The 21,691-nt window shown below is 36.8% G+C and overlaps 1 protein-coding gene across 1 annotated transcript in view; it reads left to right on the plus strand.

Annotated features, from left to right (window-relative positions):
- The window catches only part of LOC124605891, a 374,153-nt gene that overhangs the window by 192,383 nt on the left and 160,079 nt on the right, over nt 1–21,691 (plus strand). The window contains exons 6-7 of the mRNA XM_047137839.1: nt 8,612–8,737; nt 16,285–16,524. Of these exons, the coding sequence (XP_046993795.1) occupies nt 8,612–8,737; nt 16,285–16,524 (366 nt within the window). The remainder of the gene's footprint in view (nt 1–8,611; nt 8,738–16,284; nt 16,525–21,691) is intronic.

The following is a 21,691-nucleotide window of genomic DNA, read 5'->3' on the forward strand; positions in this document are numbered from 1 at the left end:
TTTGGTGTTCTCTGAACCTAGCTTGCTGTTTTCTTTGCCATACTTACACAGTGTCCTTAATATGATTTAGCATTAAATTTCTGAATGCTTTGCCTGATACAGATAGGAGGATAAAAACCTGGCAGTTATTATAGTTGGTAGTATCCCCTATCTTTGGCAACTTAATAACCAGTACTTCTTTCTAACCCTTTGGTAATTTCCCTTCTTTCCATATCTTCTCAAACAATGGATGCAGTAGGTTTGTGGTGGTACCAATGTCTGTTTTAAGCACCTCCAATATTATCCATTTCTGGAGCCTTTCTGGTGTTTATCTGTTTGAAGGCTGTTTTGATTTTAGCTTAGTTTTTATGTTTATACTGATTATCTCATTTGAATTTGGCATATATCATCATCTCATTCCCTCTTCACGCTGCTCTCTGTTCAGGACACCAGGAAAATATTCTTTCTGTTTTTTAAGTTGGTCTTCTTCTATTGTTAACAATCAATCCTCCCTACTTTTCACAGATCTGTTCTTGTTGATTTTTTTATTTTATTTTTTTAAATAATTTTTACAGTGCTGTAGTGGTACTGTATAGTTCTTTAGCATAACACCTTGCCATAGCTGTCTCTGACCTCAGAGCTTGTTCATCCATTCACTTTCTCTTATCATTATTTACACACCTCTCTACTAGAGAAGCAGTAGCAGTGTATTGAGCTTGTATTCAAATTTTCTGTTGCCTTGTTTCACTCATATTTAATGTTCCCTTAATCTCCTTTCTACAGATGATCAAATTCCACTTTCAGACATCTAATCTTTGTTCAAATGGTTTTTAAACCAAGGACCTGTTCACTCATATTAAAACAGATGTCCTAACCTGGGTCCATGTATCAGTAATAGTATTTGTATTTTCATCGTTTCCTGTGCTTCTTGAAGTCCCTTACAGTGGTTCCTTAGCTCAGTATAGAACTCTTCTTGTTTTGCTGTTATTTTAAATTTTCATACACCATATTTTCTGTTCCAGTGTTTGAACTTTCTGTTTGTGGCTATGATTTTTAGTCTGAAATTTGCACAATGAGGTGATGATCACTGCCAACATTAGTTCCATGTTTATTTCTCACAACCATAAGTGGCCTTCTAAATTTTGTGCTCAGCACTATACGATCAATTTTATTTTCTGTTTTGTGATAAGAGGATACCCATGTAACTTTATGGCAATTCTTGTATAGAAATGTTGTGACTCCAATCACCAAATCATGACTAGCACAGAATTTTTAAAACGTATTCCTATTTTCATTCATTTCTCCAATACCCTCATTACATGCTCTAGGCCTTCATTGTTGTTTCCAGGTTTTTGGGTTGTTATTGTTGTTGTTGTGGTCTTCAGTTCTGAGACTGGTTTGATGCAATTCTCCATGCTACTCTGTGCAAGCTGCTTCACCTCCCAGTATGTACTGCAGCCTACATCCTTCTAACTCTGTTAAGAGTATTCATCTCTTGGTCTCCCTCTATGATTTTTACCATCCACACTGCCCTCCAATACTAAATTGGTGATCCCTTGATGCCTCAGAACATGTCCTACCAACCGATCCCTTCTTCTATTCAAGTTGTGCCTCAGACTCCTCTTCTCCCCAATTCTATTCAATACCTCCTCATTAGTTATGTGATCTACCCATCTAATCTTCAACATTCTTCTGTAGCACCACATTTTGAAAGCTTCTATTCTCTTCTTGTCCAGACTATGTATGGTCCATGTTTCACTTCCATCGTGGCTACACTCCATACAAATACTTACAGAAACAACTTCCTGACACTTAAATTCATACTCGATGTTAACAAACTTCTCTCCTTCAGAAACGCTTTCCTTGCCATTGCCAGTCTACATTTTATATCCTCTTCACTTCGACCATCATCAGTTATTTTGCTCCCCAAATAGCAAAACTACTTTACTACGTTAAGTGTCTCATTTCCTAATCTAATTCCCTCAGTATCACCTGAATTAACTCAACTACATTCCATTATCCTCATTTTGATTTTGTTGATGTTCATCTTATATCCTCCTTTCAAGACACTGTCCTTTCCATTTAACTGCTCTTCCAAGTCTTTTGCTGTCTCTGGCAGAATTACAATGTCATCAGCGAACCTTAAAGTTTTTATTTCTTCTCCATGGATTTTAATACCTACTCCAAATTTTTCTTTTGTTTCCTTTACTGCTTGCTCAATATACTGACTGAATAGCATTGGGGATAGGCTACAACCCTGTCTCACTCCTTTCCCAACCACTGATTCCCTTTCATGTCCCTTGACTCTGATAACTGCCATCTGTACAAATTGTAAATAGCCTTCCGCTCCCTGTATTTTACCCCTACCACCTTCAGAATTTGAAAGAGAGTATTCCAGTCAACGTTGGCAAAAGCTTTCTCTAAGTCTACAAATCCTAGAAATGTAGGTTTGCCTTTTCTTAATCTAGCTTCTAAGATAAGCCGTAGGGTCAGTATTGCCTCACATGTTCCAGTATTTCTATGGTATCTGAACTGATCATTCCCGAGGTAGGCTTCTACCAGTTTTTGCATTCATCTTTAAAGAATTTGTCTTAGTATTTTGCAGCTGTGACTTATTAAACTTATAGTTCAGTAATTTTCACATCTGTCAACACGTGCTTTCTTTGGGATTGGAATTATTATATTCTTCTTGAAGTCTGAGGGTATTTCGTCTGTTCCATACATTTTGCTCACCAGATGGTGGAGTTTTGTCAGGACTGGCTCTCCCAAGGATGTCAGTAGTTCTAATGGAATGTTGTCTACTCCCGAGGCTTTGTTATCATATCTTCCATTTCATCTTCATCTACACCCTTTTCCATTTACATAATACTGCCTTCAAGTACATCACCCTTGTATAGGCCCTCTATATACTCCTTCCACCTTTCTGCTTTCCTTCCTTTGCTAAGAACTGGGTTTCCATCTGAGCACTTGATATTCATGCAAGTGGTTCTCTTTTCTCCAAACATCTCTTTAATTTTCCTGTAGGCAGTATCTATCTTACTCCTAGTGAGATAAGCCTCTACATCCTTACATTTGTCCTCTCGCCATGCCTGCTTAGCCATTTTGCACTCACTGTCGATCTCATTTTGAGACGTTTGCATTCCTTTTTGCCTGTTTCATTTACTGCATTTTTATATTTTCTCCATTCATCAATTAAATTCAATATTTCGTCTGTTACCCAAGGATTTCTACTAGCCCTTGTCTTTTTACCTACTTGATCCTCTGCTGCTTTCAGTAATTCATTCCTCAAAGCTACCCATTCTTCTTCTACTGTATTTCTTTCGCCCATTCCTGTCAATTGTTCCCTTGTGATCTCTCTGAAACTCTGTACAACCTCTGGTTTAGTTTATCCAGGTCCCATCTCCTTAACTTCTTACCTTTCTGCAGTTTCTTCAGTTTTAATCTAGAGTTAATAACCAATAGATTGTGGCCAGAGTCCACATCTGCCCCTGGAAATGTCTTACGATTTAAAACCTGGTTCCTAAATCTCTGTCTTACCATTATATGATCTATCTGAAACCTTTTAGTATCTCCAGGATTCTTCCATGTATACAACCTTCTTTTATGATTCTTGAACCAAGTGTTAGCTATGATTAAGTTATGCTCTGTGCAAAATTCTACCAGTCGGCTTCCTGTTTCATTTCTTACCCCCAATCCATATTCACCTACTACATTTCCTTCTCTTCCTTTTCCTACTATTGAATTCCAGTCACCCATGACTATGAAATTTTCGTCTCCCTTCACTATCAGAATAATTTCTTTTATCTCATCATACATTTCTTCAATTTCTTTGTCATCTGCAGAGCTAGTTGGCATATAAACTTGTACTACTGTAGTAGGCTTGTGCTTCGTGTCTATCTTGGCCACAATAAGTCGTTCACTATGCTGTCTGTAGTAGCTTACCCGCACTCTGATTTTTTTATTCATTTTTAAACCTACTGCTGCATTACCCCTATTTGATTTTGTATTTATAACCCTGTATTCCCCTGACCAAAAGTTTTGTTCCTCCTGCCACCAAACTTCGCTAATTCCCACTACATCTAACTTTAACCTGTCCATTTCCCTTTTTAAATTTTCTAACCTACCTGCCTGTAGAATGTTAGTTTTCTTTCTCCTGATAATGACATCCTCTTGAGTAGTCCCCGCCCGGAGATCCGAATGGGGGACTATTTTACCTCCAGAATATTTTACTCAAGAGGGCACCATCATCATTTAACCATACATAAAACTGCATGCCCTCGGGAAAAAATTATGGCTGTAGTTTCCCCTTCCTTTCAGCCGTTCACAGTACCAGCACAGCAAGGCCGTTTTTGTTAGTGTTACAAGGCCAGATCAGTCAATCATCCAGACTGTTGCCCCTGCAAGTACTGAAAAGGCTGCTGCCCCTCTTCAGGAACCACATGTTTGTCTGGCCTCTCAACAGATACCCCTCTGTTGTGGTTGCACCTACGGTATGGCTATCTGTATTGCTCAGGCACGCGCAAGCCTCCCCACCAATGGCAAGGTCTATGGTTCATGGGAAGGGGGGTTTCAGGTAGGTCTCCCATAATAAAGATGTTTCTCTTACGGTTACTTTAGTGCTGTCAGTTAACTTTTCTTTCTGTTGAACTTCTGAGGCTTCTGTAAGAGAATAGTCTTGGATAACTGTGACATTACATATAACAACAATATAAATAAAAGATAGCTTGCTAATAACTATAAGGGTGATACATTAAGTTGCAGACAGTCACAAAGGAAAGACATTTACAAATTCACTTTTCACCAAAGCCTTCATCAGAAACATACACACATTCATTCATACAAGTACGACTGCCGTCAGACAGGGCTGCTAGAGATTGCAGTCATGTGTGCATGAGGTGTGCTTGCTTGTGTGAATGAATGTATGTGTTTCCTTTTCTGATGAAAGTTTTGGCCAGAAATTAATGTGCAAGTGTCTTTCCATTGAGCCTATCTGCAGCTTAGCATGTCTTCTTTATGGTAAATAGCAATCTAACTTTTCCTTATATTGTGTTATTCCAATGTAGAGCCACCACTGTGTGACATTATGAATGTTAGTCGTAAAGTGTGTTATCAGTATTCGTTCTGAACCCAGGTTCCATTCCATAAGGATCCTTCTTGTTCCTTTGGTTAATGAAAATCTAACCCCATTTCTGTGCTCTCCATGTTCTCCTGTAGGTCCAGAGCAAAAAAAAAAAAAAAAAAAAAAAAAAAAAAAAAAAAAAAAAAAAGTATATCCATCTTGTGATCGGATTTTTTTTATAATCAAGCAATCTCACCTCACTCATCGTCATCATCTTGGACTGTTTCCAGCCTCTGACCAGGTCTGTATGGAACATAGGCCTCTCCATCGTCTTCTGTCTTGCCACCATCTCTCCATCTTCACCTTGGTCCAGTCTCCTCCTTTCTTACGGACACATTCCTCTGTTCCTTTCAGCCATCCATCTCTCAGTCTTCCTCTTGGTCTCTTTCTTCCAGTTTCATCTCGTGTGTATCCTCCTGGGTATCCTCATCTCCTCCGTTCTCTTAATGTGTCCATACCATCTCAGCCTTGATTTCTCTATCTCCTTTTGTAATGGTTCCACCTTCATTAAATCTCTGATCCTCTCATTTCTTAACCTGTCTATCATTTCATTTCTTAACCTGTCTATCACTCCAATACTGTTTCTCAAGAATTTCATCACACTAGTTTCTACATTGCTTTTTTCTCTTCCTTTCATAACCCAGGTTTCTGACACATATTACAGGATTGGGACATAGTACGACCAGTATATAACCTTTTTACTGATTTGGGGTTGCTCCATATCAGACTTCTGACACTCTTCCGAAATGTTTCAGCTTTTCCTTTCTCTCCTGCTCATTTATTTCTCTGTCGTTTTTTCCATCTTCCTGCGTCAGGCTTCCTAGGTACTTGAAACTCTCCACTCTCCTCAATCGTTCCCAACCAATTGTTATTCCAGTTGTTCCTCTCTCCTTCTTTCTTGTTGTGATAATCACCTCACACTTATTTATACTAAATTTCACCCCATATTCTTGTACTGTTTGTTCCCACATGTCCAACTGCTTTTGTAGTTCCTCCTCCTTATTCCCCCAAATAATCAGATCACCTGTAAACACCGTAGCTTCCATTTTCCTTTCACCAACTATTTCTGCTACTGTACTCATTATATCATCCATCACTACAGTGAAGAGTGATGGTGAAAGTGCACTTCCCTGCCTCAAGCCATTTTTCTGTTCAATCCAAGCTGATCCCTCTCCTTCCACTTTCACACAGCTCACATTTCCATGGTACATTTCCCTTATCCTCCAAAGAATCTGTTTTCCTACTCCTCTGTTCTCCAGGGCTTTCCACGTTGCTTCTATGAACACTATCATATGCATTTTCAATGTCCAGTAAGGTCATTAGTAGATCTATTCCACGTTCATAGTGCTGTTCCTGCAGTTGTCTTACAGCAAAAATTAGATCCACCATGGCACTTCCTGTTCTGAAGCAATGTTGCTCTTCTCTCATCTCATCTCATCTCACCTCACTAAGTCCAAGAATCTCCAGTTGGTGCCTGAACAATCCTTTGTAGCCTGTTACAATCTACTAGCTCCTCTCAGTGTTCTGACATGCCAGTAACCTATTTATTTTTTGTCCTTTTCATGACAAAGTTCATCAACTTTGAGTCTGTCTTTTCCTGCTGTTTCTTTAATCACGTATTTTTGGAAGTTCCAATGACTGACCCACAGCTCCTTAATCCAGCGAAGGGACTGCCACCTCAGAGCCTCCAAACTCGCCTGATTTTCTTTTAAGGATTAGCTTTCATAGGATGGCTGGCTTCCCTACAGTGAGAGCCCCCCTTTCTACCTTTCATTTATGATTGGAGATGACAGAAAAAGGACAGGGTAAGGAAAGCTTAGGACCGGAGAAAAGTCACAATGGGCCATTGTGACACACACTTTGGCTGGCTCCTCCCATTTGGCCCATCCGGCTTCGGTGACCCTTCTGGTAACTAAGCTACCACCAACATATCCCTCCAGATCCAGAGCATGCAAAGCTCCTCACCCATGTGAATAGTGCTACATTATGGCAGTGTCACTGAAGGAGGAGTCATTACTGCTACAACTGCCTTAATGACACTCGTACCAATTTCAGTATGGTCATCCCGAAGAGGTCAGGTCTGTTTGTCACCATTAGATCTCATATATTTCTGCCCTACAGCCCACAATATAGATCAGTTAAAGTGATAATTAATAACAAATGTGAGAGAAATTAAATCACAGTGAATGAAGCAGATAAAGAAAATTTATAGTTTTTCAGAAGATTGAGTGTCCTTGTGAGAAGGTGAAAGATATTTTATAAACAATTGTTAAAAATAAAGTTAAACAATGATTTGCAAGTTCAAGCTTCTACAAATTCACAAGAATGTGACTTAGGTGTCAGAAGTTTGTTAAACACTACTTCAGTTTAGAAATGATGTTTGAAAGAATTGCAGCTTAAAACCACTGTTGTTTAACTAGTGTTTTGAAAAACAGTCGGGGAACACTAAAGATATTACTCTAATTATATTTATTTATACAAAGAGCATATCTGCAGTTAAATAAATATAATGTTTTGTCATACATCTTTTTCTTTTTTATTATAAAACAGCATAATAAATTAAATTGTGTGTGTGTGTGTGTGTGTGTGTGTGTGAAACATGAACTATGGAAAAAGAGGAGAGAGAGCTCAAAGTATTGTGTCTGTGAAGGATGTTAGAAGTTCAATGGACAATAAGGTTGCTTGCAAATGACCAGATACAACACATTAGAGAAGTAGTTCATGGAGAACCCTCGCTGAATATATACAAAATAAAAAGTTAACTCAGGATAAGAAAAGATGGAGGATAACATTAGATCAGTTGCAAGAATGATATACACACTTGTGAGCAATTGAATCTAATGTACTAACCAAGTTCTGCATAATCCATCTTCCTTCCCTTTTTTGCCCTGGTGGCACTGTATTGCAGCTTATATTCCACAAGGCACAAAAAAATGTGCCATAGTTCATCAGCTCAGGTGATATTTTCTTCTATGCATTTACTATCCAGTGATGATGTTCCTAGGGCTAAGATAATCTTTGTTACTTGTGACATGAAGTGAGCGGGGGTACATACGTGAACCAAAGATTTCAATACTCTGTACTTAGGAGGTGATTTTTCATAGTACAGCTGCTTATTTGTTCTCATTTTCCAGAACTGAATTGGCAAGTAATATCGTGCACTATGGCATGTCAATCCTCAGCTACAGTCTGTGATATGAAAAGCCTCTGTTATCAATACACTGTGCGTCTGCCAGTTGACCTGTTGGTGATTTTCCCATGTCAAGGTACCCGACATATGCCATTGACATGATGGCATGAGAAAATTCCAGTGACAGGCCAAACTATTTAATTCACCTCAGTTTCTAATAAAAATCATTTCTACACTATTTCATGCTCTCTCTCCAATACAGCAGGTATCTGTAATTCAATTACTCATGAGTGCATATTCATGAAACAAATTATGCAGTGCAGCACCCTGGAAAACGTCTTTTGATACTGTTGTAATCCTGAAATATAGAATTTTTTTCTCAGATACAACCATGAAAAGCTGCTGAAAGAAGCATTGATACCTCTAGAATGGTACAGTGAAGGGACCAAGATGATGTTGAATGGACTGTCACGAATTATTCGTGAAACATCAACCAGTGGAGTCTGGAGGTAAGTCTACTATTATTCACTAAATCTTTAGAAAATCAGTTGAATAGTAAATGAAAGTTAACAAAAACATTGAGGTAATAACGCATTTTATTTGTGATTAGTTAGTATAGTAGCTAGCGTATAAGTTGGTTGCAGTGGATTCCTGTATATTTTCCACAACCTACTACATGAGTATTAATGTTTTACTGTGTTCGTATAGCATGCTATACAGTAACATGCCAAGAATGCTAGTATTTCACAGTTCCAAGAAAACTTTTTTTTTTTTTTTATAAAAACAATGCTAATATGATAAAATTAATTTGTGCGTGTGTCTAAAATACGTATTAATGGTTAGAGTTTTTGTGCTGCTGGAAATTACCATACATGCTGGTATCATAATTACAGTGTTTCTGATGGAAATAAACACTGCTCACTAAAATCGGTAAAAATTAATTGGATACCATCTTACAGAGACAGCTTTTACAGCTCTGTTGATATAACTTCCACTTCTTTTTCTCTTCTTTGCATTTCTACTCTGTTGATTCTAAAATGAACAAAACAAGTTGTGGATATGTTGGGTGGAAGCATCTTGCAGAAGATGAACAACAGATAGTGAGCTTTTCAAACTTTAGTGATCATGAATTGGCTAGAAACAATTTCTTAAATCCATGAATATTTCATTAACAGCTGTTTCTTCTACAGATTCTCACATCATGTATAAACAGCCTTCTGGATATTGGGAATCCTTAGATATCGTAACTATGAGTTGAAATTATGCTATTTGTAGTAATATAGTTAAGAAGACACTTTTGTATTAATTCTCTTGTCATACTGTGAGAGTATTCTACTTTCAAGATTTTAGAAGTTAAAAAGATTCAAAGAAGCAGATTGGGAGAATGCTGAGAACAAAATAATACATCCAGAAAGTTATAAAGCTGATTCTTTTGTTGTTCACACAACTTCAGAAACATATGCTCTTTCATCAGAATGTACATTATCATGAGTTTGATCACCATGTCTGTTCCTTATTGAACATGTGTGAAACATGTTGAGATATTTGGTTCAGTCAGCATTGTGAGAAACATTGCTTAAACATATTAGAAAACAAGGGGGTATAAAGAGAACATATTCCCTATAGAAGAAATCTAACACCTCCAGGATACTCTCAATGTATGATTGCAGGGCAACCTTGCAGCTAGCGAAAGCAGTACATCGTGCTGTAATTATTGTCCAGGATATTATGCCCATATGTCATATATATAGTATACCACCCATTTAATACATGAATAAAACTTTAGCAATGAGGAACTATTCTTAACCCAGAGTAGGGCAGGCAGATTGAACTTTATGTAGGCTGTTGTTAAGGTATTTCAGAATTGTTACTTTGCCATCCTTGTACACATATTCCATTGTGGATTTCTTGCTGATATTACTGGCTCATTCAAAAGAGACTGCAACATCCATTCAGTCAACACTAGACTAGAAAATGTTATACACTAGGTAACACTCATTTGAGCATTGTACAGAAAGATGTCCACTATTCAGCGAGTTCTATTTTCAGTTGACTTCAATGAGAGCTGGGGAAAAAATCAGTAGTAAATACCAAGTGTTAAAACCCTAGTTGAAAATTATTCTTGTGGCACAATCCTTCTGTTTTGTACAGTAGTTTCTTGCAGTAGGATAACTTTTCTCAGTAATGTGTTATATACTTGTACACTCTCTGTTTTTCATAATTCTTTAATTTGTAATCAGAATTCTGTAAACTATGTAATGATTCATTCCATGACCAAGTTTTTTGGGCTTTCAATGTCCCAAGGAAACTGTTAAATAAATAAAAAGTGTATGGTATTTGTATATCATTAATAAAATTTGGTAAGAGACCAATAGAACATTAAATTAGACTTGTTGAAGTCCCAGATACTGCATCATCCTCAATTTAATTTTATTTGCATGTATGAAATAGGAAAGAAGAATACAAACAAAAGTAAAACTAGAGTAATGGAATGTAATTTATTTGTGGAAGTAGAAGTGTTTTCAAGTTTAATGTAGATTCTTTGGTGGACCCATTGCATCTCTGTTCATGCCAAGCAATCAGTTTTAAGACTATCTCTGATACCAGACACATTGTGTGAGTTAATGTTTTGTGTATATTTGCAGCTGTAAATAAATTTGATTCTTATCCAGCATATCTATATGTGTGTTATTTATCGTGTTAATATACCCACAGAATGGTGACCCTGACAAGAAACATGGATACCAAAAAGCAAGAAATTTGAATGAACAGTGCCTGCAACAGCAGACAATGTCACGCAAATCAGTAGTTTGAAGAGCACATGCAGCCAAACACAGTGCAGATAGTGACTTTCCATATAGGTGGAAACATTCTGCCCATTGTTTGAAGTGTCTTAACTGTGTTGTGAAGCAAAGTGAAAATCTGCCATATTTACCATAGCAATTAGAATTATGGTTTCATGTGCTGGAACTTACTTTCACTGCATATGGTGTTTCAGATGATGAAGTGCAGTTTATAGTGATAATTAATGCCTGAATCTCTTATGTATTGGTTTTAGTGTCAGATATTATTATAAATATACCAGTGCAAAACAGGTATCAGAATCTAAAAATCACCTCATTAAAAGAGATCTGAAATTCGCTGGATTAATGCATTCAACAAGTATTAACAATGAGCAGAAAGGTGATACAGAATGTCAGATTTGTGACACTACATATGTGCTATTGTTGCTGGAATCGGAAATAACAGGTATAACAATGTCATATCTGGCTCAGCCATCTGCTATCATCATTTAAAACAATAGTTGTAACAGGTGACAAAAATGACATTAATTCACAGCTAGAAATTGAATACAAGGTCGAATGAATGCTTCAGCACAAAAAAATTTGAATAATGATGCAGCCCCAAGATGATGTCACCATGATAGCAGCCTCTGAAAGTTTAGGAGCAACTCCAAAATTTGCAACACACTCCAAAAACAAATTATCAAGAAGCAAGAAAAGACACAAGCCCACAACACACAAGAAGATGCCACAGTTCAGAATTTCACTGCTCTGACCTCGTGACTCTCGAACATGATGTGTGAAGGAGAACTTCGGTATGTGCAAATACCAAAGTTGCTTCAGTGTACAGGCTATGAAGTGCATCACGTATTCGTTTGCCCAAATGTAAAAACTTGGTTAGCTGCAATACATGCTCTGCTGCTGGGGTTACCAACAATAAAATCAAAACTGGCACTGCACCATATGTCAGTAGAAAGCAGCAACCAAGATACAATATCTTTATGTGCAGCTTCTGTCAAACAACAAGGGACATCAGCACTGTGCTCATGTACAATTAACCTACCCACACTAATCAGGCTAGAATTTTTAAAGGATCCTGACAAGTGTACATACATCACAAAAAATTGCCACATACATGTGTGGTGGATTGCAGTTCCAAAGAGAGCAACTTACCGGCAATGCAGCAGCAGCAGGATTAGACCCAGGCATACAGAGTGCTTACTGCAGCTAAGAGTTCACTTTTACTGCATATAGTAAATGTAGAACTAATGTGAACTTCAGTTTGCATTGACATTAGAATTGCCTTTCATTCTGGCCAGTCTATCTGAGCCTGTATTAGGTCCTTATTCTTATATCATTATGGGTTGTAAATCAGCTTAATGCATGCTCTAGGATGGGTACAGAAACAGTTGTGGACAATTAGGTAAGGCTTCCATTAACAGCAGCATGTCCCACGTGAGCTCACAACAGGCTTCAAGTATGAGCATGAACAACAAAAATGTTGTTAGCTCATCCAAACAATTATAATCAAATCCAGAGAAGCTGGACATGCTGAAGATGATATGTGAACCTCCAGAATATACTCTAGATATTTTGCAGGTAAAGAAAATTTTTTGGTTTCACAATCTAAGATAAAAGAAGACACAGCATAGTAACATCGAGCTCAAGAAATGGCATCATATAAAGACCACACCTGGTCCACCTATTTCACAGAATTTTAAGACAGTATCACTCAACATCGTAAAGCCACCTTTCTATTACCAGCCAACAACGTACTAATGCCACACCCCCTGTTCTCTGTCACCAGATGGAATGAACACGGTCAGTGAGCCAATCAAATTAGTGATGACAACATCACCAACATATTCAGAGCCATCACTGTTCCTCTGCAAGGACATCCCATCGTAACCACAATTATCAACACCAGCTCACTTACATTCCCTGAGCTTCAGCCTACCACTGGTGGGCGGGGGTGGGAGGGGGGGGGGGAGGACTGTGTGGGGTAGAGGTACTTCAGCTTTAGTGTAGATAATAATAATAATAATGATAATTTTTTTATTGTCTTTAAGCCATTACAGCAATAGACAAAGTCATACACATAATACAATACACTACATGCTATAAAATAACAGAATTGTTATTAATGTTACAGTTTAATATCACAGGTCATGAAATCCTTTACATTGTAGAATGGGTTTACAACTAACCAGTCATAAAGTGTTTGTTTGTATTGTTGCTCTGGTAAATTTTGCATAGCTTGTGGAAGTTTGTTAAATAATTTGTGGCCCATAAGTTCCCTGGTGGCTACATTGCATCTCTGTTCATGCCAAGGAAATAGTTTGAAGTTTCTCTTTGGGTACCAGACACATTCACTTTTTTTACAGTGCATGACTTAATGTTGTATATATATTTGCAAGTTGGAAATAAATATGGTCCTTGGCTAGTATTTCTAAAAGTGTGTCATTCATTATAACTAACATATCCACAAATTAAGTCAGGTGATGCCAATGGAATAGATTAGGAAATGAAAAACTAAAAGTCATAGACAAGTTTCACCTTTTAGGGAGCGACTCAGGAAAAGAGAATATGAAATGCGGACTTGCAACAGTAAGAAATTCATTTCTGAAAAAATGAAACATGTTAATGTATGACATGATTTTAAGTGTGAGAAAGTATTTTTTGGAAGTAGTTATTCACAGTATAGGACAATCAGAAGTATAGTCAGAAAGAGAACTGAGACTTTTGAAGTTTGATGCTACAGAAGAATGATGAAGATTAGGTGGGCGGATGGGATAAGTCAAAATGAGGTACCAAACTGAATCAAAGAGAAGAAAAAGAAATTGAGAAGGGACCTGTTGAGTGGACACACACTGAGGCATCAAGAAGCGGTAAATTTGGCAATGGAGTGAAGTATTAGGGACAAAGATTGTAGATGGAGACCAAGTCTTGACTACAATAAGAGACTGGCACAAGTTAGACTATCATGGAGAGCTGCATGAAACCAGTATTTGTTCTGAAGACCACCACTACCACAAAACAACAACTACTACTACAACAGCAACATGAGACTGGAAGAGTGAGTGACATGGTACAAAAATTTAACTCAAGTTTGATGTTTTAGATGGTAATGTCTGATTTAAAGGCACATTTGAAAATTTCTGTTTCCTCCGTGGACTATATGTAAAGGCTCTCTCAGGGAACACAAATGTTGTATACAAATTGGGAGATGAAGGTCCACTAAATGTGTGTCAATAATTCAATTTCCTTTCACTTTTCACTCTGTTCAACAGTGCTTTAATCTCTAACATGTAATCTTTCTTCACTTCATTCAGTATTACCCATATGCGTGTGTGAAAGAACAGATTGTTGATGATCGACAGTTGTACAAAATATTTTCAAAATTAATTTTGCTGACTGTGAACTCCTTGACATCAGCAATATTAAGTGTAGTTCTGCTACCCACTAGTGACATGAAAATTTGTGCCAGACCAGGTCTCAATCCCCGATTTCCCACTCATCATAAATGGTCACCTTAATCATTTCAGCTAACCATGCATGCTTCTCCCCAGGCTGACCCAAACTTTCATTTGTCATGCTGTCTACATTCTTATATCATTGCCCACTAAATTCATCATCTAATGCTCACAACATTACATGGATTCCTATTACAGGTAGAATGAGACAGTAAGGAATTGAGACCAATGTTATTTTCATCAGGCACTGTTGATGGTCCACAACTGTACAAAATGTTTTTGAAATTAATTTTCTTGGCGCAAAATCATTAGGTATAGTTCTATTACCCAATAATGACATGTCAAAGTTTGGGCTAGTCTGGGACTTGAACTTAGATTTCCTGCTTAATATGAATGGTCACCTTAACCATTTTGGTTATCTGTGCATGCTGCCCAGACTGACGTAGGCTTATGTATGTCACACTGTCTATTTTCTTACAATATTAGAGACGGAAAGTTGCTACTCATCATATAGCGGAGATGCTGAGTCGTGATAGGCACAACAAAAAGATTCACGCAATTATAGCTTTAGGCCATTAAGGCCTTTGTCAGCAATAGACACACATTCACACACACACAGGCACACACATACACACTCAAGCAAATGCAACTTCCTCACACGTCTGCAGTCTCAGATAACTTAAACCACACTGAAGTGCGACACGTTGCGTTTGCTTGAGTGTGTGTGTGCATGTGTGAATGTTTGTCTATTGCTGACAAAGGCTTTAATGGCTGAAAGCTATAATTGTGTGAATCTTTTCATTGTGCCTATCGTGACTCAGCATCTCCTCTATATGGTGTGGTTTCAGTTATCTGAGACTGTAGACGTGTGTGCAAGTTGTGTTTGCTTGAGAGAGAGAGAGAGAGAAGAGAGAGAGAGAGAGAGAGAGAGAGAGAGAGAGAGAGAGAGAGAGAGGGAGAGAGAGAGAGAGAGAGAGAGAGAGAGAGAGAGAGTGTGTGTGTGTGTGTGTGTGTGTGTGTGTGTGTGTGCGTGTGTGTGTGTGTGTGTGTGTGTTTGTGTGTGCATGCGCATGTGTGTGCATGCTTGTGTGAATGTCTGTCTGTTGCTGACAAAGGTCTTAATGGCCAAAAGCTATAATTGTGTGAATCTTTTTATTGTGCCTATCGCAACTCAGCATCTCTGCTATATGGTGAGTAGCAGCTTTCCTTCTCTAATATTGTTACATTCCATCCTGGATTTTCCATTGTTTGATTTTTGTCTATTTTCTTACATCATTATTCACTCAATTCAGCACCTAGTGCTCACAACATTAATTTGATTCCCCCAAAAAGAAGAATGAGACAATGAGAAATTGAGATCAATGTTGTTATCATCACATGCTCTAGGCTATAGACAGTGGAACATATGGAAGTTTGGGTCAGTCTGGGGAACGTGCACTGATAACCAAAGTGATTCACGATAAGCAAGAAATCTGCATTCAAATCCCAGTCCAGCACAAAATTTCGTATGTCTCTATTGGGTAGTAGAACTATACGTAATACAGCTGATGTCAAGGATTTCGCAGTCAGTGAATTAATTTCAAAAATCAATACATGAGTTTATGCCTTATCCTATTCGCTTTACATTGTGGTTATGCTACTTTGCTGTACCTCATCATAAAGTTGTATTTTTGTTGTTAACGTTCATGTGTGTGCACCTTCCATTTGTAGCCTTCCTATTACAAGAATAAATACTTCTCTAAGATTTTTTTCAAGAACTCATCTAATTAAAATAAATGTAATGGATATTGATTTTTGCAGGTTATTGGTGGCATATCGTACAGTATTAGCAGCAGTGGACAACTTAAGTTCAGCAGCAATCTTTGGATTATATTACTTCTGCATGGGTGTCTTGGATGTAGTTAATTTCACAAATTTTGTTCGATATGATTCCCTTGGACAAGAATATCTCTTGGTGGCTCAGCAGTACTCATTAGAACTCAGGGACGAGTGGCATGACTTTCTCAGTAATTTTCCAGCTTTCAACAATGTAACAGTACTGTAAGTTGAAATCCATATTGTACTTCACATTTCACTCTGCTTTGTGTTTGTTTTAAATAGATAATTCCTTAAAATTAAGTATTTTCAAAAATGGCCATGACTATTGTGCTTGGTTTCTTTAAGTAGTAAAAATCAGAAACGAAATCTTGGAAATGAAGGCAGTTGGTTTTGTCTGATTTTAACAATAATCTACCCAACAAAACAAATAAGAATTAACACACACACACACACACACACACACACACACACACACATACACAGTACAGTTTCATTACCAAAGCTTCTTGCAATGAAACTTCTTGTATTTAGGTTATTACTGAGCTTCCGTGTAAGTACAACCATTTTATTCAGATGTATCTACATAATTTTAATTTTACATGCTCAGTTATTCTGTTATGGAAGCTGTTTTTTTTTCTGTGAAGTTCCTTCATTTTCTTTAGTGTCCAGGCAGCACACTAAAAATATATTGGGTTGACAAAAGACATTGTTTTGGTCGAGGGTTAATGTGTGAATATGTTTGTGAAAATCATCTGTTTCTTGTTTTGAAGTTATGACCCTGATTCATCAACACTGAAGTTTTTTGTTGAGATTTTTGACAGCACACACATTCACAAATGTGTAAGACAACAAGTGTCATGATGTGAAATCTTCTAGAGGTTTACCAGCATGACTCTATGAGCAACTCGTTTTGTAATTGTGGTAGCCCTTTTGTGAAGTTTGAAAGTTTCATAACTGCTACCCCAGAAGATCACACCCTTTTTATGCAAGCTGTTCATATGTGCATAACAGGCGCACAGCATGCTCCAACAATGCTGAAGCATTCTTAGTACATACAAAATTTTTCTTTCTATTAAAAAATTCTAGATCATTTTCCAATCTCAAGTGGTCATCAAGCTATACATCTAGAAATTTTCTTTATGGGGCTTATAAAATAGTGTACTTCCCTAACTTAGTTTTTATGTTCCCTTTATAACTTTCCTTGTGATAGACATCAGTAAACATCACTGTATCTACTGTCATCAGATGTTTCAGAAATCATTTACATATGCCAGGAATAACTGAGGGCCTAACATGGATCTCTGATGCATTCAGTAGCTTTTATTTACTTGAAAACAAGGTGAGTATTCAATGATTACATCAAATGCTTTGGATACTTGTATACAAGGCATTTAGGACCTCTTCCATGAAATGAAAGACTGCTTGACTTTTAGGATTATTTTTGTAGAGTTATTCTTTGTTTCTTACACTGGTAAAATCCTTTGACAAGCCATACTTTTTAGTGTAAAGATTGTGGTAAGTTGCTGTGTTATACAGTATTACACAATTTATGCAGTACAAAGAACACTGCTGTCTTTAAATTCTTGGCTTATAGGAAGGGAAAGAAAGAATGGTGTGGCATTGTCAGCTGGAAGACTCTGAGGAGTTGTTTAGTCACCTAATTGGAAACGCTTTTGTTTTTTCATGCACAATAGTTCCTTCCCTTACAGGATATGAAAAGTGTACCTTAAGTGCATTTGTTGTGTGTAGGTGAGTTTTTAGCATTATATTCATATAGTGTACAGTATTTCTGTTAGCTCTCCTCTGGAAGTTTCTGTTTCAGATGTCGGCAAAAAGTTGCTCCTCTCCTGCCTTATATATTTTGTTACAAAAGAGCTTGTTCTTCATAGTGTTTTCACTAAAAAAATCGTTTGGTGCTAAAAAAAAGCACAGAAAGTAAAGCTAATGAGAATGAACTAAGAATTACAGTGGATACTAATTGTTATTGCAATTAAATTTCTGATAAAACATGCAACCTAACTGTTATGTAAGTGCACTTTCCAATCACAAATTTCAGTACTCAGTTTCAAATTAATCTACGTAGTGTATTATACTGATATTTTATCATGTGAATAACTATCAACTAGTACATTTGTGTTTGTCATTTTATAACAATTACAGTATGAATAAACAAGTCAGATGGAAAATTTATACATCAGTAGCAAACAAAATATTCAAGAAAATCTGTTGAAGTTGCATGAATATGACATTTACAAAAATAAACAGTAGCAACAGCGAGCACAACACAATACATGAATGCAAAGGGAAAAAATGTATGAGTGCTGAAATACTTAAAAATCATTCATGAGTCATCTGTAATGCAAGGGACTCCAATCTCAATTCCAACAAAATAAGAGATGCCTGCAGTGCTAGAACCACTATTATCATTAACAGCAGCAGAATAACCACTATCACCATCACACCACAAGCATAATAATAGCAGAAGCAATAAATCAACTGCTAGTCAGAAGAAGACTGACACAACCATCACACTTCAAGAATTTTTTTCTGTTAAGCAGTCTGGAGGGAACACCAAGGTCAGTACATCATCAAATCTGTGCCTTAATCCATTCACTTTGTGATGGCAAAATGTACAAGGACTAGGCAACAAATTGTGAATAGTCATTTTAAAAGGTAATCTGATTGAAGTTTCTGTGTTGAGTATTAATCAGCACTGGCTACATGACACTCAGATTTGTGCAGCAAAAATACCAGACTTTGACCTGCTAATAGCTTATACAGGGAAACTTTTAAAGGTAGGGGAGAGGGGGTGTTTATCCCTTCTATGTTAAGAGTGATGTTCAACCTAGAGTGGTTAAACTTAATAAGTGATGTATGCTGGAAAATAATTTTGAATACTGTATATGTGAATTGACAGACTGTGAACCCTTCATTGCTTACAGATCCACTACATGTGACTTGACCTTATTCTTACATAATACAGAAGATCTCCAAAATGAAATAACAACTAAGTCAATATGCATATTGGACCTTGGTGACTTTAATATCAATTTTAACAAGAGTAATGGGAAAGAGGAGCAACTAATAAATCTGTTTTGCTTGTGCAACATGCAACCAACTGTGCATGAAATTATGAGATATGAAGATGTACCCAAAACAACATGTGATCAGATGATTACCAGTAAACAAAACCAAAAAATATAAACAACTGTTTATTTTCAGGCCTCTGGTTCTGTCTTAGCACAATTACATTATGAGTATGTAGTGCATCAGGACTCACTGTTTTCCCATTATTTCCACTCATATAATGCACCACAAGGTATCTGACACACAACGACAATTATTACATCACAGAAGTAGGTAATATGAGTTCCACTCACTACAGAGAGTACAAGTTACCAGCTCTAACTGAGCAGAGAGCCAGATGTTCCAGGTAGGTGCATTACAGATGACTCATGAATGACTTTTAAGTATTTCAGCATTCATACATTTTTCCCTTTGCATTCATGTCTTGTATTGTGTTCACTGTTGCTACTGTTTATTTTTGTAAATGTCATTCATGCAACTTCAACAGATTTTCTTGAATATTCTGTTTGCTACTGATGTATAAATTTTCCATCTGACTTGTTTATTCATACTGTAATTGTTATAAAATGACAAACACAAATGTACTAGTTGATAGTTATTCACATGATAAAATATCAGTATAATACACTACGTAGATTAATTTGAAACTGAGTACTGAAATTTGTGATTGGAAAGTGCACTTACATAACAGTTAGGTTGCATGTTTTTTCAGAAATTTAATTGCAACAACAATTAGTATTCACTGTAATTCTTAGTTCATTCTCATTAGCTTTACTTTCTGTGCTTTTTTTAGCACCAAACGATTTTTTTAGTGAAAACACTATGAAGAACAAGCTCTTTTGTAACAAAATATATAAGGCAGGAGAGGAGCAACTTTTAGCCGACATTTGAAACAGAAACTTCCAGAGGAGAGCTAACAGAAATTCTGTACACTATATGAATATAATGTTAAAAACTCACCTACACACAACAAATGCACTTAAGGTACACCTTTAATATCCTGTAAGGAAAGGGACTATTGTGCATGAAAAAACAAAAGCGTTTCCAATTAGGTGACTAAACAACTCCTCAGAGTCTTCCAGCTGACAATGCCTCACCATTCTTTCTTTCCCTTCCTATAAGCCAAGAATTTAAAGACAGTAGTGTTCTTTGTACTGCATAAATTGTGTAATACTGTATAACACAGCAACTTACCACAGTCTTTACACTAAAAAGTATGGCTTATCAAAGGATTTTACCAGTGTAAGAAACAAAGAATAACTCTATAAAAATAATCCTAAAAGTCAAGCTATGTATCTCTTCATACACTCCAGGAGAAGGAAAATAACAAATAAGTAAAATGATAGCTGAATGCCTTGAAGTGAATGCCCTACATGATAAAAGTTTATTCCCATTTTATACACATAACCAAAGATATTTGATATAATTTTTGAAGTTAATAGTTCATGTCACCACCACCACCAGTCCTTGAAACTGGGTAAGGAATATTGCTGGTAACACAGAGCATGTTAGGTCACATTCCAAGGAACTGCATTCTTATGTTGTATTTTGTGCAAGGGATGCAGCTTGCTCTTTAAAGGACACAATGCACTGTGCACCTTACTATGCCAAGAGCTATGTTTCGGTATTCTAGTTGATCCACTGTTAAAAGCAATTCCATGAAGAGAATAGCCTGTTATGTGTCATTTTTCTAATAGCTGGTGACTGCCATCATAATACTAAAAAATATTCTCACTGCTATGCCCACACAAATCACAGCAGTTCCTACAACTTTGTGTTATTATTATTATTATTATTAAGTCTCATTGCACATATTCATGCTGGGTTACTAATTTTGATCATAAGCAATTATCATCTTCAGACCTAAAAGAAAATTAAAAGTAACATTAATGAATGACTATTTTCTTAGATGACATAGAAAAATATTTGAAATTAAAGATTTTAAAATTGTACCTGCGTACTGATATTACATAGACTGAGACTAGTTAAGACATAAAATTAAAATACATGTTACAGTGCCTGATTAATCGTTAATAGTGAAGAGTCTTAATTCTTCAAAAAGAAGTCAAAGTTGTACAACAAAAGTAATAACACAAAAGTATGTTTGTGAGTACATTCCATGGCATCAAACATTATACTGAACCCACTATGCACAATGCAAATTCATACATCACGAATCATGGGTAGAGGAGGGAGGAAGGAGAGAGAGGAGATAAAATGCTGATGCATGCATTCTTAAAATGTAACACAGAACTATTCCAAAGAGACAGTACAAATAATTTGACATTAAGGAGTAAAATAG

This window comes from Schistocerca americana, chromosome 3 (genome assembly GCF_021461395.2).
Source record: "Schistocerca americana isolate TAMUIC-IGC-003095 chromosome 3, iqSchAmer2.1, whole genome shotgun sequence".
Taxonomy (NCBI): domain Eukaryota; kingdom Metazoa; phylum Arthropoda; class Insecta; order Orthoptera; family Acrididae; genus Schistocerca; species Schistocerca americana.